Here is a 16,700-nt window from a genome sequence, read left to right on the forward strand (position 1 = left end):
CTGCCCCACCAGGGCCATCTGGGTCCACCTCGCCCTAGCCTTGGCCTCTCCCGGTGCGTCCCCCAGGACTTCCCCTCTTTGGGGTCACCCATTGGAGCCAGGAGAGCACAGGGTGGAGGGCACAGACAGGCGAGGTAGGCTCGGGCCTCCTCTGTCTCACTTGCCAGCAGCTACTTGAGGAACCTTAAGTTGCCTGATGTCTAAAATGGGGATAAAAACATGCCTGCCTCCCAGGGGAGCTGTCAGGATTAGTGAGATATTTACAGAAAGTGCTTTACGTAGCACCTGGTAGGCAAGTCCTCAAGAAAAGTTTGCGACCACTGTCCTCAGTCAGCCTGTATCCTGTTGTCACTGGAGCCGTGCCCAGGTGCCCCAGTGGCTTAGGCTCCATGGACAGCCTGTGAAGCACCCTTAGCCACCTTTATGAGCTCACTTGCCACACATGCTGTGGGCCACAGGTTCGATTCACCGTCCTCATGCAGGCCTGGCCTGTCACACCGTGTCTGCACACACAGCTCCTCGGGCCCGACCTGGCCTGCCACCATCTGGCTATCACATGCCCTCTTGGTGCCGAGACCCCCTCCTGGTGGTGCAGCGCAGCCCACATGAACCCTAGGAGCACACTTCCCGGGGACGGAGCACACGCCCAGGCTGTGCTGAGGCCCGGCTTGAGCTGTGCAGCGGCTGCATTCCCCTGGGCCCCAATGGTGCAGACTGCATCTCAGACGCACCTGGGCCGTGGCTGTCAGGCCCAGAGAGCTCTGTCGGAACCAGGGGCAGGGCATCTCAGCTGCCTGACGATGGCTTACATAGGGACTTGCTCGGACTCTCCCCAGATGCTCAGTTAAAACTGGGGACTTGCCGATAGTGTAATGGCTATGTCACTGGACTCCCACGTAGTCAACTGTGGCTTGAGTCCTGGACCCAGTGGCTTAAACTCACGCAGGGCGTGAGTGTGTGCGTGCCCAAGATCCTGAGAGGAGAATGGAGGAGAAGGGATTGCGGCGTGGCCATCCCCCCTGAGGAGTGATTTCTCGCTTTCTGTCTCTGTCTTCTTTCTGGCGAGTGCACGCACCCTATAGCAAAAACCTCTCCCTCCCTGCCAACAAACAAACAATAACAAAAACCACAAAATCCTAGCTCCGGGGGCTGGCAGGTGGCCTGGTGGTTAAGGGCACTGGCCTACCACATGGCTGACTGCAGTTCACTTCCTGGACCTGGCGACTTTGCTTTCTCTTTCTCTCATACTCTGTTGCTTTCTTGTCAAATTGAAATAAAGTTAAATAAAATGATTCTAAAAAGAAAACCAAAGCCGTAGCTCTGAAAATCACTCGTTGCCATTGAGCAAAATTACATCGCTCATGTTGACTCAACCAGGTGCCTTGGCAGGTGTGCTGGAGAGCTAGGCCCGAGGACAAGGCTCTGGGGTTGGCTCTGGGCTTGGATCCTGGGTCGAGCTCAGGTGAGTCCGTGATCCCAGCCGGTGGGGATGCCATAATGTGACAAGATGCCAGCAAGACCCTCTTTCTCTTTTCACCAAATAAACTTTAAAAAGGGAGGTCAACAGGAACGTGACGTCGAAGGGCCTAAGGAGGCACGGTGCTGACGCCTGCACCTCACGTCTGAACAAACACGGCTGTGCACGCTCACACACGTGAGGGCAGCGTGACACCCTCGCCAGGTCTCACCGTGGGGAGCCCTGCTGCCAGGAAACCAGCCGAGCGAAGAAAGGAACCAGGGGCTCCCGGGACAAGCACGACTAAAGCAGGAGAATGCCTGCCGCTTCCGCGGCCACGGTCCCTCGCTGCCAAAATGAAATAAAAGCACCTGGTGCCCCCAGCCTGGGCACAGGACCAGCAGAAGCTCGTGTGGGAGAGGCGGGCGTTACACTGTTAGGCATTACCCCTGCTCAGCAGCAGGCCTGGAACTGCCTTGGCCTCTCAGGACAAGAGCCACCACGACTTGGCTGTCGGCCGAGGACAAGGCTCTGGGGTTGGCTCTGGGCTTGGATCCTGGGTCGAGCTCAGGTGAGTCCGTGATCCCAGCCGGTGGGGATGCCATAATGTGACAAGATGCCAGCAAGACCCTCTTTCTCTTTTCACCAAATAAACTTTAAAAAGGGAGGTCAACAGGAACGTGACGTCGAAGGGCCTAAGGAGGCACGGTGCTGACGCCTGCACCTCACGTCTGAACAAACACGGCTGTGCACGCTCACACACGTGAGGGCAGCGTGACACCCACGCCAGGTCTCACCGTGGGGAGCCCTGCTGCCAGGAAACCAGCCGAGCGAAGAAAGGAACCAGGGGCTCCCGGGACAAGCACGACTAAAGCAGGAGAATGCCTGCCGCTTCCGCGGCCACGGTCCCTCGCTGCCAAAATGAAATAAAAGCACCTGGTGCCCCCAGCCTGGGCACAGGACCAGCAGAAGCTCGTGTGGGAGAGGCGGGCGTTACACTGTTAGGCATTACCCCTGCTCAGCAGCAGGCCTGGAACTGCCTTGGCCTCTCAGGACAAGAGCCACCACGACTTGGCTGTCGTCCGAGGACGTGGGCGGGAGTCTGGTCACCTCCCGGTAAAGGGGAATCTGAGTGGAAGTGATCTGAGGGTTAAATGAGGTCACGCATCACAGGGCTACGGCCGGATAACGGCTCGTCCCACAGAAGTTCAGGATTTGGAGCCTGCTGCTGGTGATGGTGTCACAGGGTATGGGACTGCAGAGGTGAGGCTGGCAAGTCTGTGTGGCACTCACCTTGTCCCAGCCACAGTGACAGCTGATGACCAAAGCGGTTTACACACGCACAGCAAGGAGCGGCCACACACGCAGACGTGGTGGGCCCTGCCCTCGACAGCAGAGTGCCCCGTGAGTGGTGGTGGGGGGTTCCAGGTCATGCCTTGATGTCTGAAGGCCTGAGCCAGAGCAGTACACCGAGCTGAGCTGAGCTGAGCAGAGGGCACACAGGGACGTACCAGGTGGGGCCATGGAGCACGTCAGCACATTTTGAACAGTAAGACTTCCTTTGTATTTAAAATCATTTTCTCAGGAAATTGTTTTTTATGGGGTTTGGGACAAAACTATAAAAATAATGGGTGAAAAATTTCTACTCTTCTAACTCACCTCCATTTTGAATCGAAAAGAAGAGGGTGTTAGAGAAAATGCCCAACGGGGAGAGCACACACAGCCGCGTCGCCAGCCATGGTTGGCGCCAGTGGGACCTGGCTCATAAGACACGCCCCACCTGCCAGGCTGAGTCTGACCCTCCAGAGAGCAGCCCACTCCTCACGCTGAGCACGCCTGGGTGGGCATGGGGCAGGGGCTCCCTCCTGACCCACCTGCACCCCAGCTTCACCATCAGCCGCCGGGGCCCTCATGGGCCATGTGAACAGAAATGACTTAATGCACGGAGGACCCCGGGAGGAAGCGCTTTACGGGCAGTAATCGGGTTGTCCGGATCCTTATGAAAGGACCGACCTGAAGGACGCCCCAGCGCATTGGTGAGCATCTGAAGACCCCTGGCGTGAGCAAAGTAACCGTCCTGCAACTCAGAGAGCTTCCCCACGACTCCAGCAAGCACACATGCCATGGGAGGGCGCTGAGAGGCCCGCTCGCCCCACTCGCCCCGCTCAGACCCCAACTTACTCTTGGGGGTGCTGATGGCTCGTTTCGTTACGAGGTTGATGGATCCGTTAGACTCTTGGTCCGAACTGTATGAAGATGCTGAGATAGAACAGAAAAGTTTTATCTGTCAAACCCTACAGATATCAAAGAAAACAATGAAATGAAAAATACGTGTATGAGAAAGTTAAAAATCTCCACTATTTAGGGACTAGTTGGTGGTGTGGTGGTTAAGGCACGGGACTCCTCCATGTGCAATCACAGTTCAAGCCCAGGACTGGGAGGCTTGCCTTCTCACTTTCTGCCCCTCTCTCTCCCACTTTCTCTCTCTGGTCAAATTAAAAAATAATGATGAAGTTAAATAATTTAAAAAATATCCCCAATATTTGAAGTGTACTTATAAAAAGGCAGTGCCCAAAAAATACAGGGACCAGCAGTTACGTTATGGTTATGTCGCTGAACTCCCATGTAGTCGACCGCGGTTTGAGTCCCAGACCCGGTGGCTTAAACTCATGCCGGGCACGTGTGCATACATGCCCAAGATCCCGAGAGGAGAATGGAGGAGAAGGGACTGCGGTGTGGCCATCACCCTGGGGGGGGATTTCTCGCTTTGTCTCTCTGTCTCTCTGGCGAGCGCACACACCCTATAGCAAAAACCTCTCCAAAAAAAAAAAAAATACAAATAATAAACCTAAGAAAAACTGTCCCATGCTCAGCTGGATTAAAACAAACGAACAAAAAATAAAAAGCTAGAAAAGAATCACACCATTTTTCTCTACGAAGGTCAGAAGGGAAGATGGAAAAAGATAAAAACGAGTGTCACTCATGCACGGGGTTGTGGACGAGGGCACAATTTGACAGGAATTATGGAGGGAAGCTGGACACCGTTGAGAGTGTGTGAGGTTGCCAGGGCCTCGGCTGCTGGGGACAGACCCCAGGGCTCACTTGCGCAAGGCTGGCTGTAAAAGGGTGTTTGTTGTGACGTGACAGATTGAAAAAAGGAAAAACATCTACATTTCCAGAAATAGAGCGGGAGTAAGTAAGTTCGGTGCTTTCCCAAGACGGAACACTCCGAAAGCACTGTTAGGAAAGCTCCCAGAAAGCTCCCCACAGGTTAGTACCGCAGGCACCATGGCCCCCGAGGTTAGTGTCATGGCTGCCCTGGGGAGAGGCTGAGGAAGGGCCCCCGCCCCGCTGGCTTTTACAGCTCACTCCATTTTCAGACCGTAGCCTACAAACACACTGCTCTATCACCTCTACTCCTGACTCCCCAGTTAACGCCGTTCATTTTAAAGCGAGGAACGCAGAAACCGCTGGGGAAGCACAGGGTTTGCCATCTGGACGCCCTCACCCCCCGGCCGGCCTCCAGGCTCACCGTGACCACCCATTTTCTCGGGGCTTCCCGAGCTCAGCGTGAAGGGCAGCACGCCTGAGCTGCGGCTCTTCTGCCTGCTTTTTGACTCCACGGCTTTCTTGACGGAGTTGAGGATGGCGGCGGTGCTCAGGGACATGGGCCTGTGGAGGAGAGAAGGCTTGGACACTCATCTTCCCACCGCCAGCCACCGCGGGACGGCAGCGAGGGCCTTAGCAGAGACCAGCCGCCTCCTGTGGCCCCACCCCGGCCCGGTGGGCTCTACCTGGCTTTGGGCATGAACCTCTTCTGCGACCCCGTCTCAGGGGTAGGAGGCAAAGTCGGGGCGTGGCCAGCGCTCGCCCCGGGTGTCGAGGGCTGGCTGGCCACGTGGGATGTGGTGGGATTCTCTTGGCTAGCAGGAGCCGGCATGGTTTCTAACCCTGGAGCAGCCTGGAAGGGAAATACAGTTTTACTTACCAATAGTTTTTCAAATGGACTCTCACGTGCTACAAGTAAGTCCACAGGTAACTGATTTTAAACCATGGCAGGCCCGGGCAAAAAGCTTTCTCTCGGGACACACAGCACTGTCAGCACTGCCACGCTGTGCCTCGGCGTCACAGAGACAGCGGGACCAGTTGGTCTCTCCATCACTTTCCCATAGAGCAGATCTGCCCGGCTTCCTCAGGACAGCACGGGCCTCTGAGCATGCGTGACAGTGAGTCCTAGAAATGCCCTTGGGAACAAAGTACTCGTGAGGGACATGCTGGCAGAGAGGACAGTGACGATCCACGATACCAGGTGACAGTCACTAGCGCCAAAAGTCAAACCGCCCTCTGGCCAGCTTGCCATCTAGGTACATGGCCACTTCTCCCACCTACGGTGACAATGACTCTGCGGACACAGTCCTGGGACATGGCCTTGTGGGAAGTCAGTGTCCGTAAGACCGGCTGATTTCTCCCCACTAACAGAGGAACTGCTGCCAGGCAGCAGGCCCGAGGGTTAACCCTGCTCACTCCTGAGCCTGGGTGGCTTTGAGAAACGCCGGGACCTGGCAGCAGAGAGCAGACGTGGCGGTGGGACAGCCTCGTGGCAGGCTGGCACCGCCTCCTCACCTCCGCGCGCTGCGCCCGCTCCTGCTCCTGGGCCAGCTGCTCATCGTACTTCTTCATGTCATACTCCAGCTCCGCTGCCAGCTGTCTGTCGACCGCGAAGAAATCCTTGACTTCATCCCGGTAATCCTGCATCACCTCCTGAAACGGCCGGGAGCGTCCTTTAACGTTTTCTTAAATGAAAAGACAAGCTCTCCAACACAGCTTGATCATTAACGGCGACAGTGAGATCTATGTGACGGGGCCTACTTTCTCTATCGCCGTAGCTAACAGGTGACCGTAACAGGAGACTGGAGTGAATGCCAACCACGCCGATAGGCCACAGGAGTGACGGGAACGTGACGGGAGACAAACTAACAGTGCTCATCTCGGGGGACGCTCCCTGGCTGCCAGGGAAGGTGGCAGTCCTGGCTCAGGCCTCAGAGCAGCTGCAGGAGCAGCGCTGGAAAGCCACTGGGCCGTCGACGTCAGCACTCGTTGGCTCTCAGGGGTAGGACCGGCTCTAGTCCCGACACCTGATCATATCCAGGCAAGAACACTCTGGCCCTAAAGAGGGCTGCTAGGGACCAGGCCTCTTCACTAAGAGGAACAAACATTTCACCAACAGTATTGGAGACAGAGAAAGACGTACTGCAGCTCCGAGTACACTGGCAGCCACGACAGGGAGAAGACGACATCCATCGCCTCCTCCAGCTGCCGCTGCAAGGGGGCTCCACCGACTGCAGGGGAACCCCTGCACCCCTGGTCAGGTACTCCAGGATACCATCGAGACACTAAGCTCTCTACTTCTTTCTAAGGCTTCAACAGCAATCAATGAGGGGCCAGAAGCAGGTGGTGTGATTAAGGCACTGGGTACTCACACATGGCTGACCATGGTTCGCGTCCCAGTCCTGGTGACTGGCTTTCTCCTGTTTCTGTGTGTGTGTGTGTGTGTGTGTGTGTGTGTGTACTGTCAAATTAAAATAAATGAATGAATAAATAAAATTAAATAAATAATTTTAAAAAAGAACTGTGTTCCCTAAACAGCAATCAATGAAAGTTTCACAGCCGGAATCCCTTGGTTTTCCATAGTGATCCTATCAGAACCCCATAGGTAAAAAGCTATTTGAAAAATGGGTCAGCGGATGGCATGGGGGCTAAGGCGGCTGCATCCCACGTGGCTGCCTATGCGGTGTGAGTCCCAAACCCGGAGGCTTGAAAACCCATGCTAGGCATGTGCATATGTGTGCGTGCATGCCCAGGGTCCTGAGACGAAGGGAAGGGACTGTGGCATGGCCGCCCCCCTGGAGGGTGATTCTCACTATCCCCCCTCTGTCTCCAGCAAGCATGCATGCCCTATAGCAAACTTCAATAGATAAACAGAACGTAATTTCATTGTGGTCTTTTGTAGAAAACCAATTTATAGACTTTTTGGGGAAGAAAAATGCAAAATGTGAACAGAGAAGTAACTGTGCAAAGACTATACTTTCAGGGATCATTTCTATAGTTTGTTACTAGAGAAGTTTCTCTGATCGTGTAGAGAAGTAACTGTGCAAAACCAAAGGGAAGGGCTGTATTTACTTCTGAAAGGACGACCTGGCCGGAAGGGCCCGCACCGGCGTCAGGCATGCGCTGCACATAAGCAGATGCACACGTGCCGGGTCTGCTCGGACCGAGCTCGCTGGCCACCCGCTCCACGGCCAGCGAGTCCAGCCAAGTGACAGTGCCATGTCCCCAAGGCAGCCGCTACCAGGCAGTTATCTCCTGACCGTGAGCAGCTGAGACAGCGGTAAAGGAACACCGCTAACTAAACCGTCACGACCGACTTCCGCCATATCCTGCCCCGACGACGAGGATGAGGACTGCTCTGGACCTGGCTGGCCAGGTCTTTGGAATGGACACTCACGCCCCTGACCGGCCACCCGCAGTCAGCTCTCCAGGAGCCGCGGCGCCGCGTGGGAGAGGGACGAGCAAGTGCCAGCGCTCAGGCTCCGGCCCCATCCACGCGGCAGGCCCGCCCGGCAGGTGAGGCTCTAGCCAGCCCGCCACGCCGGCGCAGCAGCTAGGTGCTCCGACCGTCATGGTGATGCACCATGATGGGCAGAAGGCCCTGAGGATCGAGCCGGGTGGGTGGGACCTGCCACACGGCACGAGCTTGTCCCTTACCTTCAGGTAGTTCATGAGCTCCCGCAGGGCCGGGATTTTACTCTTCTCGAGCACGGTCTTCAGGGAGATGATGATTGGAATAATGTTCTCTATGAAGTTCCTCTTCTGCACCTGCAATAGCACAAACAGGCACGCGTTCGTCAGAGACTTCTGAGAGATAACGGCGTCCCCTTTTCTACTTCTCCTGGCCCAACTGGTCCAGCACGTGGCGCGGATTGGTTTTGCTTTCGGAGTCTGACGCTGGGAATGGTGGGGCAGGACCCTCTGCTTGCTCCTGGGGACCGTGTAGAAAAGACCACCCTGTCTACATGGTACCAGATTTGCCCAAGTCTTCCTGATCTTTACCTTAATGTTCACTAATGACAAATATTTTGCAAGAAATCTCAGAATTAAAACTGGTAGAGTAGCCCACACGAGCCAGGGTTATCCTTCTGAACCTGAAAAGCGCCTTTTCTTCTCATTTAAAGTCACTCACAGATGTTTCTGGCTTGTAAATAATTCCAAAAGGGTCTTATCAGATTCTTAGCCCAGCTGCAATGGTGAGTGCTACTAAGACGCTGTGCTCCACGGGCTGAGACACTGTGGGGACCAGGGTTCGGTTCCTGGTCCAGCGTAAGGGCTGGCATGGGGGCGTGTGTCTGTAATTCACAACTCAGGAAGCTGAGGCAGGAGGAGCACGCGTGTGAGATAGGCCTAGGGAGACCGATCTGTTAGAGTTGGGTGTGGATGCCCATGCTACAGGTCCCAGTGGGGAGGCCAAGGGAGGAGGATTAAGCCATAACAGACCAGTCTACTAAAAAACAGAACAGAAGGGCGGTAGGTACAGGAACAATTCAATAAGGACACGTCTGAGCAGATGGTGAGTTAGGATGGTTTTAAAAAGCAGCTTAGGCCCAACAGGTGACATGGAGGTTGTGGTGGCCGGGTCCCACATAGCTGACTTCATGGTGTGAAGACCACGCGCTGGGCACATGTGTATGCGTGCCCAAAACCCCAAGGCGAGAATAGAGGTGAAGAGACTACAGCATGGCGATCCCCTGGGGGTGATTTCTCACTTTCCCTGTTTCTCTCCGGTGAGTGCATGCACCCTACAGCAAAAACTACAAACAAGAACAAAAAATAAATCATAAAGTACTCAACAAGTACCAAGAACCCTCTCTGTCTCAGACACGAAGCTGACCTCTGAGGGTACAAAAATGAAGACAAGCATGTGTATGTTAGGATGAGGTGACAAGTGGAAGGGTGTTAAGAAATGTGTGCGTGGGGGCCAGCAGGTGGCGTAGAGGTTAAGGCAGCGGATCCTACATGGCTGACTCAGCAGGTCTAGTCCCGGACTCGGTGGTTTGAAAATCACACGTGTGCATGCGTGGCCAGAGTCCCGAGAGGGGATTGGAAAAGGGAAGGAAGCAAGAAACAAGCGAAGGTGCTGAGGACACTACTAGAAACGGCACAGGCTGAAGTCCACACAGGGGCGTCACTCAGAAAGACGGGCTCTCAGGCAAAGTGCACGTGAGCAAAGTCTGTTTCTTCAGGGTCAGCGCCTCCCAGGGCCAGGAGAGAAACACAAACCAGCCATCAGGGCTGGGTGTGGGGACTCGGGGCCTGGTGACGACTGTGGCTGAGCTCGTCCCCAAAGGCACTGAGGCTCGAACGTCGCTCACTGGCCAGCACCCGGCTGACCTGCTGGCTCTGCACAGCAGTGGCTTCCCTTTACGTGACCTGGGAGACAGCAGACCCCTTGTCCACAGCAGCTGTGGGAGATGGACAGCAGCGAGAAGAGGTGACGGGCTGCGGATGCCTGTGGCAGGCAAGTGGAACTGGGTTCGGGCTTGCAAGAGAAGTCAGGGCTGGAAAGAGATGTAAGAATTTCCACCCCCAGGCGAGAATAAAGACACTGTGAGCGCATCAGGATCTTGGGCTCAGCGATGATCTGGAGACGGTCGGGAAGCCTGGGGCCTGAGCGGATGACACCAGGGGGACTCACGTGCGAGATGAGCTTCTTCTGGGCTTCCTGCCTGACTGCATTGGCCAACGCCATGTCATCGTCTTCCACAAGGAGGTCCTCGTCTGGTCTTGATCTCATGGCCAAGAGCTTGATCTCCTTGGAGCTGAGGATCTCGAAGGTATCTGAGAGCAGCTCACTGGCCTCCATGTCCAGGGGCAGAACGCCGTCGGCGAAGCACGCTGAGAACGCACCGAGGGCGGCCTGAGAAATGTGCTCACCGGGGCAGGTGCGACTCACAGACACGGGGGCGGGGAGCGGGGTCTGCACGGGGCTCTGCCTGGGCACGGCTGCTGGGAGAAGTCACGGGGATTTCTGCAGCACCAGGGCCCCTGTGCGATGGTCACCCACACACGCTTCGCCCAAACGCAGCAGCCCTACCCAGGATATTAAGGCAGATCTTGGAGGTGATGTTGAATCGCTGCTCGTCTGTGAAGTGCTCTAGCAGAAACTTGTAGATCTTCATTCGTTTCTCCTTGTTTGACTTTCCCTCGAGGGAAAACAGCCGCTTCTCTCTGTGGGAGAATGGGACAGTTTTACCGCACCATGGGTACAGGTGACAAGGACCGAATGCAGACATTTGTGGACAGAGCTCGAGCACACTGGGAGTCCAGCGATGACCCCGCGTGTGCCAGGGTTGGGCCACCACACACCCAGCAGCCGAGCTCCTGAGCCCGGGCCCGCCGCGGCCTTCACTGACCTCTCCGACTGCGGGAACTTGTTGTACTTCTCGTGCTTCTCGTAGCTGTTGAAGTGGAAGATGCACTCGATGAAGTGCTGGAAGAACAGCGCGGGGCTCCTCTTCAGCAGCAGGAAGGCCAGGCAGAACTTCCCGAAGCTGCGGACAGGGAGACACAGAACAGACGCCTCTGTGCTCTTCAGATGGCCTGGACAGACACGCCAAGAGCTCGGCAGGGTGGAGGGGCCTAGCTGCCCAGGAGCAGCTTCAAGAGCTCAGAGCCACACAGCCAGCCTGTCTGCCCTGCACAACGGCTTCCCCCCGACTCCGAAGCCGCAGGCTTTCTCTTCCAGGGCTCCTGAAACTGGGACGAGTGCCCTTCCCCAGTGGCACCTCGACTGGGGGAGACCACTAACACAAGCCACCCTGTCGGCTTCCTGGAGGAGGACAGCAGGCCCTCAGGCTGCTGTGACGCAGTCACCCCAGCATGGACACTTGGCCTTCACCCCCGCTTCTGCTCTGCTGCCCACGAAAAGGAGCCAAAGCGCGTCAGTAACGGGGCCTTTCTTCATGGGGGCTGAAGACCAGGGCCACGGTCTGGATGTTGTGGAGAGGTGCTTCTGCAGGCCGACGTTCACTGAGCTGCAGTCACCAGCAGCCCTGGGTGCTGACCTTCTGTGTCCCTAATAATTATGCAAAGTCACACAGGGACACAGGTGCTACCAGGGCTGCACCAAAGTGAAGGACAAAAATTGAATGGTTCCCAAAGACAGATGTTAACGGACAAAAGCCAAACCACTCAGGGACAGGGGTCTCATGGGGACAGGCACAGAACTCCCAGGTACTGGCTTTGCTCAGGAGTCACTGAGACGGTGCAGGGCTAGCTGTGGTCCATCCCCACTGCCAAGACCTCCGTCACCTCGTTTCTGAGCCAGTGCCACCACGCTCTCCACCTGCACAGGAGCCCCAGGCAGCTGTCCCCTGGGGGGGCAGTGACAAGAACAACCCCAAAGGCTTAAGGCTTGGCTTGGGGACACACGAGGACTCCACAGACCGACCTTCCCCACGGTGTTCCCGGGCTGAGTTCAAGTCAACTGCACCCCGGCATGCACATCAGCTAAGTCAGAGAAGGGGACTCGGAGGTCACAGCGGAAGTGACCCTGGCTAGAAATTCCACTGCAGATGACTGCGCTTTGACTATGGCCTAGGACAGGGGGCAGCTGACTCACAGACACAAAAACAAAACAAGACCTACTTCATCAAGGGAATCCCTGAGGGTGCTCGGGCAGCTGTGTGGCTAATCTGTACAGACGGTGCCCGGGCCTGAGAGGTGACTGGGTCACAGCGCTGGGCCTGAGAGGTGACCGGGTCACGGGATGCCGTTCTTTCTAAACCACCTCTGACCAGAATGAAAAAATGAACACCAAATACACAAAAAACACAGTCAAAGGAATAAGCAAGGGGGATTTGCCCTCTGGGATTTCATTAAACCTGCACTGGAACAGCAGATGTCCACCTGGACCTTCTCCCCAGGTCTGCAGTCACGTATATGAAACGGGAAGCCAGATGTGACCCCAGACTGACCCTCACATCTGCAGGCTGCATCCTCCACCCCGGGACACGGAGTCAGCCCTTCGTGCCCACCCTGCCTGTGCTTCCCGCTGTCCGACTCGGACCTGTTCCACGCATTCTGCACCTCACGAAGCCATCGTTGGGTCAGGCATGACCACTCACCCGGCCAGGCCAGCTGCCTGTCCCCCTCTCCTGTCGCCCTGGGCCATGTTTTGGTGGCTTTCATGCCTTGAGCCTCCCTGGCCCCTGCCTTGTGCACTTCTACGGCATCTTCCCCGCTAACGGGAAAGAACCCACCATTCCTGGCTTGCAGCGAGATGACGGCTCTGCAAAGCCGCCACCTAGTGGGCACAGGGGAAACCACATCACGGCTCTGCAGCCTTGAAATCTGTGTTCTTTTTAAAGTGATCCATTAAAAACATCATGCGCATTTGCTCAGGCTAGAATCTTCAGATCCAGCTAGACCAAAAACCAGTTCCGACAGGCTACAGGCTCCCTACAGTCCTTTGCGAGATCGGTATTCACAGTTCCATATGGAGAAGTTAATAGATTTAGTGTAAACAGAGATCTACCCTTTGGACTAGAATCTGGGAAAGAGACGGACTTAAACCTCATTAGCAAATCCTGACCCACTCTGGGATCATGGTGTAAACGCATCCAGAATGCAGAGACAGACTGGAACAGTGCGGGGACACGCTCAGACACAGGCAGGGGCCGAGTCTCCGTCCAGGGGCAGCACCTCTTCCTCTGCTCGCTCTTCCCATGGGTGCTCTGGGCTCCTGGACACATGGGACTGGGCACAAGTCACACACCGACAAAAACCTACCAGAACCGCGGAGCGGCAGACAGAAGTGAGGATGAGGAAGTGCAGGTGGGACAACCCACTGCACCCCCAGTTTGTCATCTGAAAGCTCGCCATGCCGGCTGCCGGGCTGTCACACGGGCCAGCACAGTGGTGGGCCATGTGGGTCGCAGAGGGCGTGGCGCTGCTGCCCTGGCCCCTCCCCACCCAGACAAACGAGGAAAAGGCAACAGCCTCAGCCTTTAGCTTCTGTGCCTCCAGACGTATTAATCAGACCATTAACCTTCCATGGGTTTTTAAGAAGAAAGGTTCCTCCTTGGAAAATTACACCCGACGAAAACTGCAGACATTCTCCCATGGAACTCAGACTAAATTACTGGTGACAGTATTTAGAACCAGAGGGACTCATTATTATAGGCTATTTATAGTTAATGAACTCTATAAAGACCTGTTCCCCACTGTGGTGGCTTTTGCCATGGCATTCAACATTCTATTTTCCAATTCCTCACTTGCTTTAAAAAGAATTAATGCTATCGGACCATTTCTCAATCCGTCGAAAAATAAATCTTTAAAAGCATCATATGAGGGCAAGAATGCACAGTTGGCAAAGTCAACGCCCTCCCTTACAACTCGTGAGAAACACCATGCCCAAGGAGCCTGGTGATTTATATACCCCATCTCCCACTGTGCAAGTCTGTCTTCTTTTTACAATTTTGCTATAAGGTGTGTGTGCTCGCTGGAGAGAGACGGGGGTGGCTAGGTAAGAGCACAATCCCCAAGGATGGCCAACTGCAATCCCTTCTCCTCCATTCCCCCCTTGGGGTTGTGGGCATGCACGCACTCATGCCTGGTGTTTTTCAAGCCACCTGGTTGTAAACAGCCTGGCTGGCCATGTGGGATCCAGCTGCCTTAACCACCACACCACCAGCTGGCCCTGTGCAATTCTGCCTTAACTCCCAGAATTCTTTCCTTACTATTTCTACACTTAAAAGAGTGTCTGGGGCCAGCCCGGGCCTGGTAGTTAAGGCCGCTAGATTTGACATGGCCAACTCTGTGGTTTGAGTGCTGGACCCAGCAGCTTGAGAAGCACATGGGATACATGTATAAGTGGGCTCCAAATCCCCAGAAGGAGGGAGAGATGGAAGAGGAGGGATCGTGGCATGATCAAAGCCAACTATGCTGATGTCTAGCTAGTGGCCTCTGTTCTACACAGTTTAACACGACAAAGGCATACAATGTCCGCTGTTCCTTCAGGAAGAACAATACTTACAAATGTCAATGCTGAAATGATCTAATAATGAATCTGGGGCCAGCCCTGGGAGCATCTGGTTAGAGGAACCAGATCCCATATGGGAGACCATGTGGTTCAAATCCCAGCCCATGGAGAATTGGAGAAGTGATTATGGCGTGACCACACCCCACTGAGGGGTGCTTTCTTCCCCGTTGCTTCTCTCTGGCAACGGACATGCTCTTTCACAAAATAAAAAAAGATAATAATGAATCTAAACTTTTGAACTTATATACAAAATAAAGGTTTTATTATACAGCCTAGTATTTTAAAAATCGGCTAATTTTTCTGGCAACAACCAAAAGCTTACCAAGTCCTATATACCTCTAAGCCAATTTGAAGAAATGTAGAGTGTATAAAAAATTAGGTAGATTGCTTCACTGTCTGACACGGGAGAGGAAGACTTACCTGGCGATGTCTGGGTGCGAATCGATCAGAGTACTGACAAACCGGAAGAACAAAGAGCCCTTCCATTTCACGAATTCTTCCTGCACAGAGAGAAACCGGCATATTTCAGGGTGAACCTCGACATACGCAAACCTCATGCAGGCAGGCCCAGAGTCTCCTGTCGCTTCTCCCTGGGAGTGGAGCACTGCCAGCTCCCTGGTACACCCCCACAACCAGCTCAGCTCTCACTGACAGCCCGAAAGCACAGACCACTCACTAGTCACACAGCAGTACAGAGGGCCATGGGCGGGAGGGCAACAAACCTCCCGCTGTCAGGGAAATGACTCCAAGTGCCGGGCTTAGGACAGCCATGGTGGCCCCGGAGCACTTATAGCACGCAGAGACAAGAGCGTGCAACGCACAGGGTGGACACATGACTTAGTGAGCGGCCTTCCTGCTAATGCTCACACGTTGTTTTCTCATTACAGACCAACTGCCCTCGATGCACAGAAAAAATCGAGTGCTCTGCAGGGTCTGGGAGCTTGCAGAGTTCTGTACACCAACCCGCTCCCTGGACTCTGCAGCATGGCTGTGGTGGTCCAGTGCAAACACGGTGACGCCCACTTTGCAGATGCAGGAGTCTGAGCAAACACCCAGACGGCTGTTCGCAGGCGACAACCTGCTCTAAAGGCCACACAGAAGAGCAGAGCGGTCCCTTAACCAGAGGGGAGGCGACTCAGTCCTGGGTTTTGCCTCAAAGCGAGCACGTGACCTACACTGCGCGAGGACCCCCTAGAGCCGGGAGGAATGGTGGGGGAAGGGCAGGTCTAAGTCTTATCCACACCTGCAAGAGATTGGTGAGCAGGGTGAGCGTCTGCTTCCTGATGAACGGGTCCGAGTCCTTCAGGCACGTGGCGATGTTGGGGATGTACTTGTCCACCATGACGGTGTAGCGGATGCAGAGGTCGCACAGCACGACCACCACGTTGTTGCGCACGGCCCCCTCCTCGCAGGCCTCCAGCTCCCGCACCAGGGCCGGGATGCTCTGCTTCGCCAGGTCCTCATGCTGTAAGCACAGCTTACCTGCCGCAGGAGACGGGAAGAATCGGGCCCAAGCCAATCCCAGCCTGGATTTCCTCCAGACACACCTTGCTATGGACTTGCTGTAACCAGCTGTACATCATGGCTACGATTGTGAACAGAACACACAGGCAGACAGACGCATGCTACATGCTAGGAAACTCACGCCTTAGGAAGAACGAACTCCCAAGGGTGTCAGGAGCTACATACAGTGGGATGTTCTTTCACTTCAATAAAAGAATCTTGAGTTTTCCGGTTATCTGCTTACCTAACAAAGTGACTAACAAAATCTAATGGATAATACATTTTAGTTTATTTTTTTTAAAAGACCTATTAAATTCCATTTGTTGTTATTATTTTAACTTTACCAGACATTATTATTATTTTAACTTTATTATTAACATGATTTTAACTTTACCAGACAGAGAGAAAGGGAAAACCGAGAAAGCAAGCTGCCAGGTCTGGGACTCAAACCACGGTCGGCCACGTGGGAACCCAGCACCTTTAACCACCACACCACGTGCTGGCCCCAATTTTACTTTATTCTGGAGAGATTTTTGCCATAGGGCATGTGCGCTTGCTGGAGAGACAGAGACAGAAAGTGAGAAATCACCCTTTATTGGGGATGGCCACACCACCATCCCTTCTCCACTCTCCTCTTGGGATTTT

General features: G+C 54.6%; 1 protein-coding gene and 1 pseudogene across 3 annotated transcripts in view; one reads left to right on the forward strand and one right to left on the reverse strand.

Annotated features, from left to right (window-relative positions):
- The window catches only part of NCAPD3 (non-SMC condensin II complex subunit D3), a 58,096-nt gene that overhangs the window by 789 nt on the left and 40,607 nt on the right, over positions 1-16,700 (reverse strand). For all 3 annotated transcript variants that reach the window (XM_006149961.3, XM_006149960.3, XM_027772443.1), the window contains 10 exons: positions 15,796-16,034; positions 14,973-15,052; positions 10,924-11,061; positions 10,605-10,738; positions 10,206-10,405; positions 8,222-8,332; positions 6,080-6,217; positions 5,251-5,417; positions 4,989-5,128; positions 3,638-3,715 (listed from right to left, as the gene is read on the reverse strand). In XM_006149961.3, coding sequence (XP_006150023.1) covers positions 3,638-3,715; positions 4,989-5,128; positions 5,251-5,417; positions 6,080-6,217; positions 8,222-8,332; positions 10,206-10,405; positions 10,605-10,738; positions 10,924-11,061; positions 14,973-15,052; positions 15,796-16,034 — 1,425 coding nt within the window. The remainder of the gene's footprint in view (positions 1-3,637; positions 3,716-4,988; positions 5,129-5,250; positions 5,418-6,079; positions 6,218-8,221; positions 8,333-10,205; positions 10,406-10,604; positions 10,739-10,923; positions 11,062-14,972; positions 15,053-15,795; positions 16,035-16,700) is intronic.
- On the forward strand, positions 7,532-7,647 carry LOC114008031 (uncharacterized; annotated as a pseudogene).

This window comes from Tupaia chinensis, unplaced genomic scaffold, assembly GCF_000334495.1.
Source record: "Tupaia chinensis unplaced genomic scaffold, TupChi_1.0 Scaffold000274_1, whole genome shotgun sequence".
NCBI lineage: Eukaryota > Metazoa > Chordata > Mammalia > Scandentia > Tupaiidae > Tupaia > Tupaia belangeri.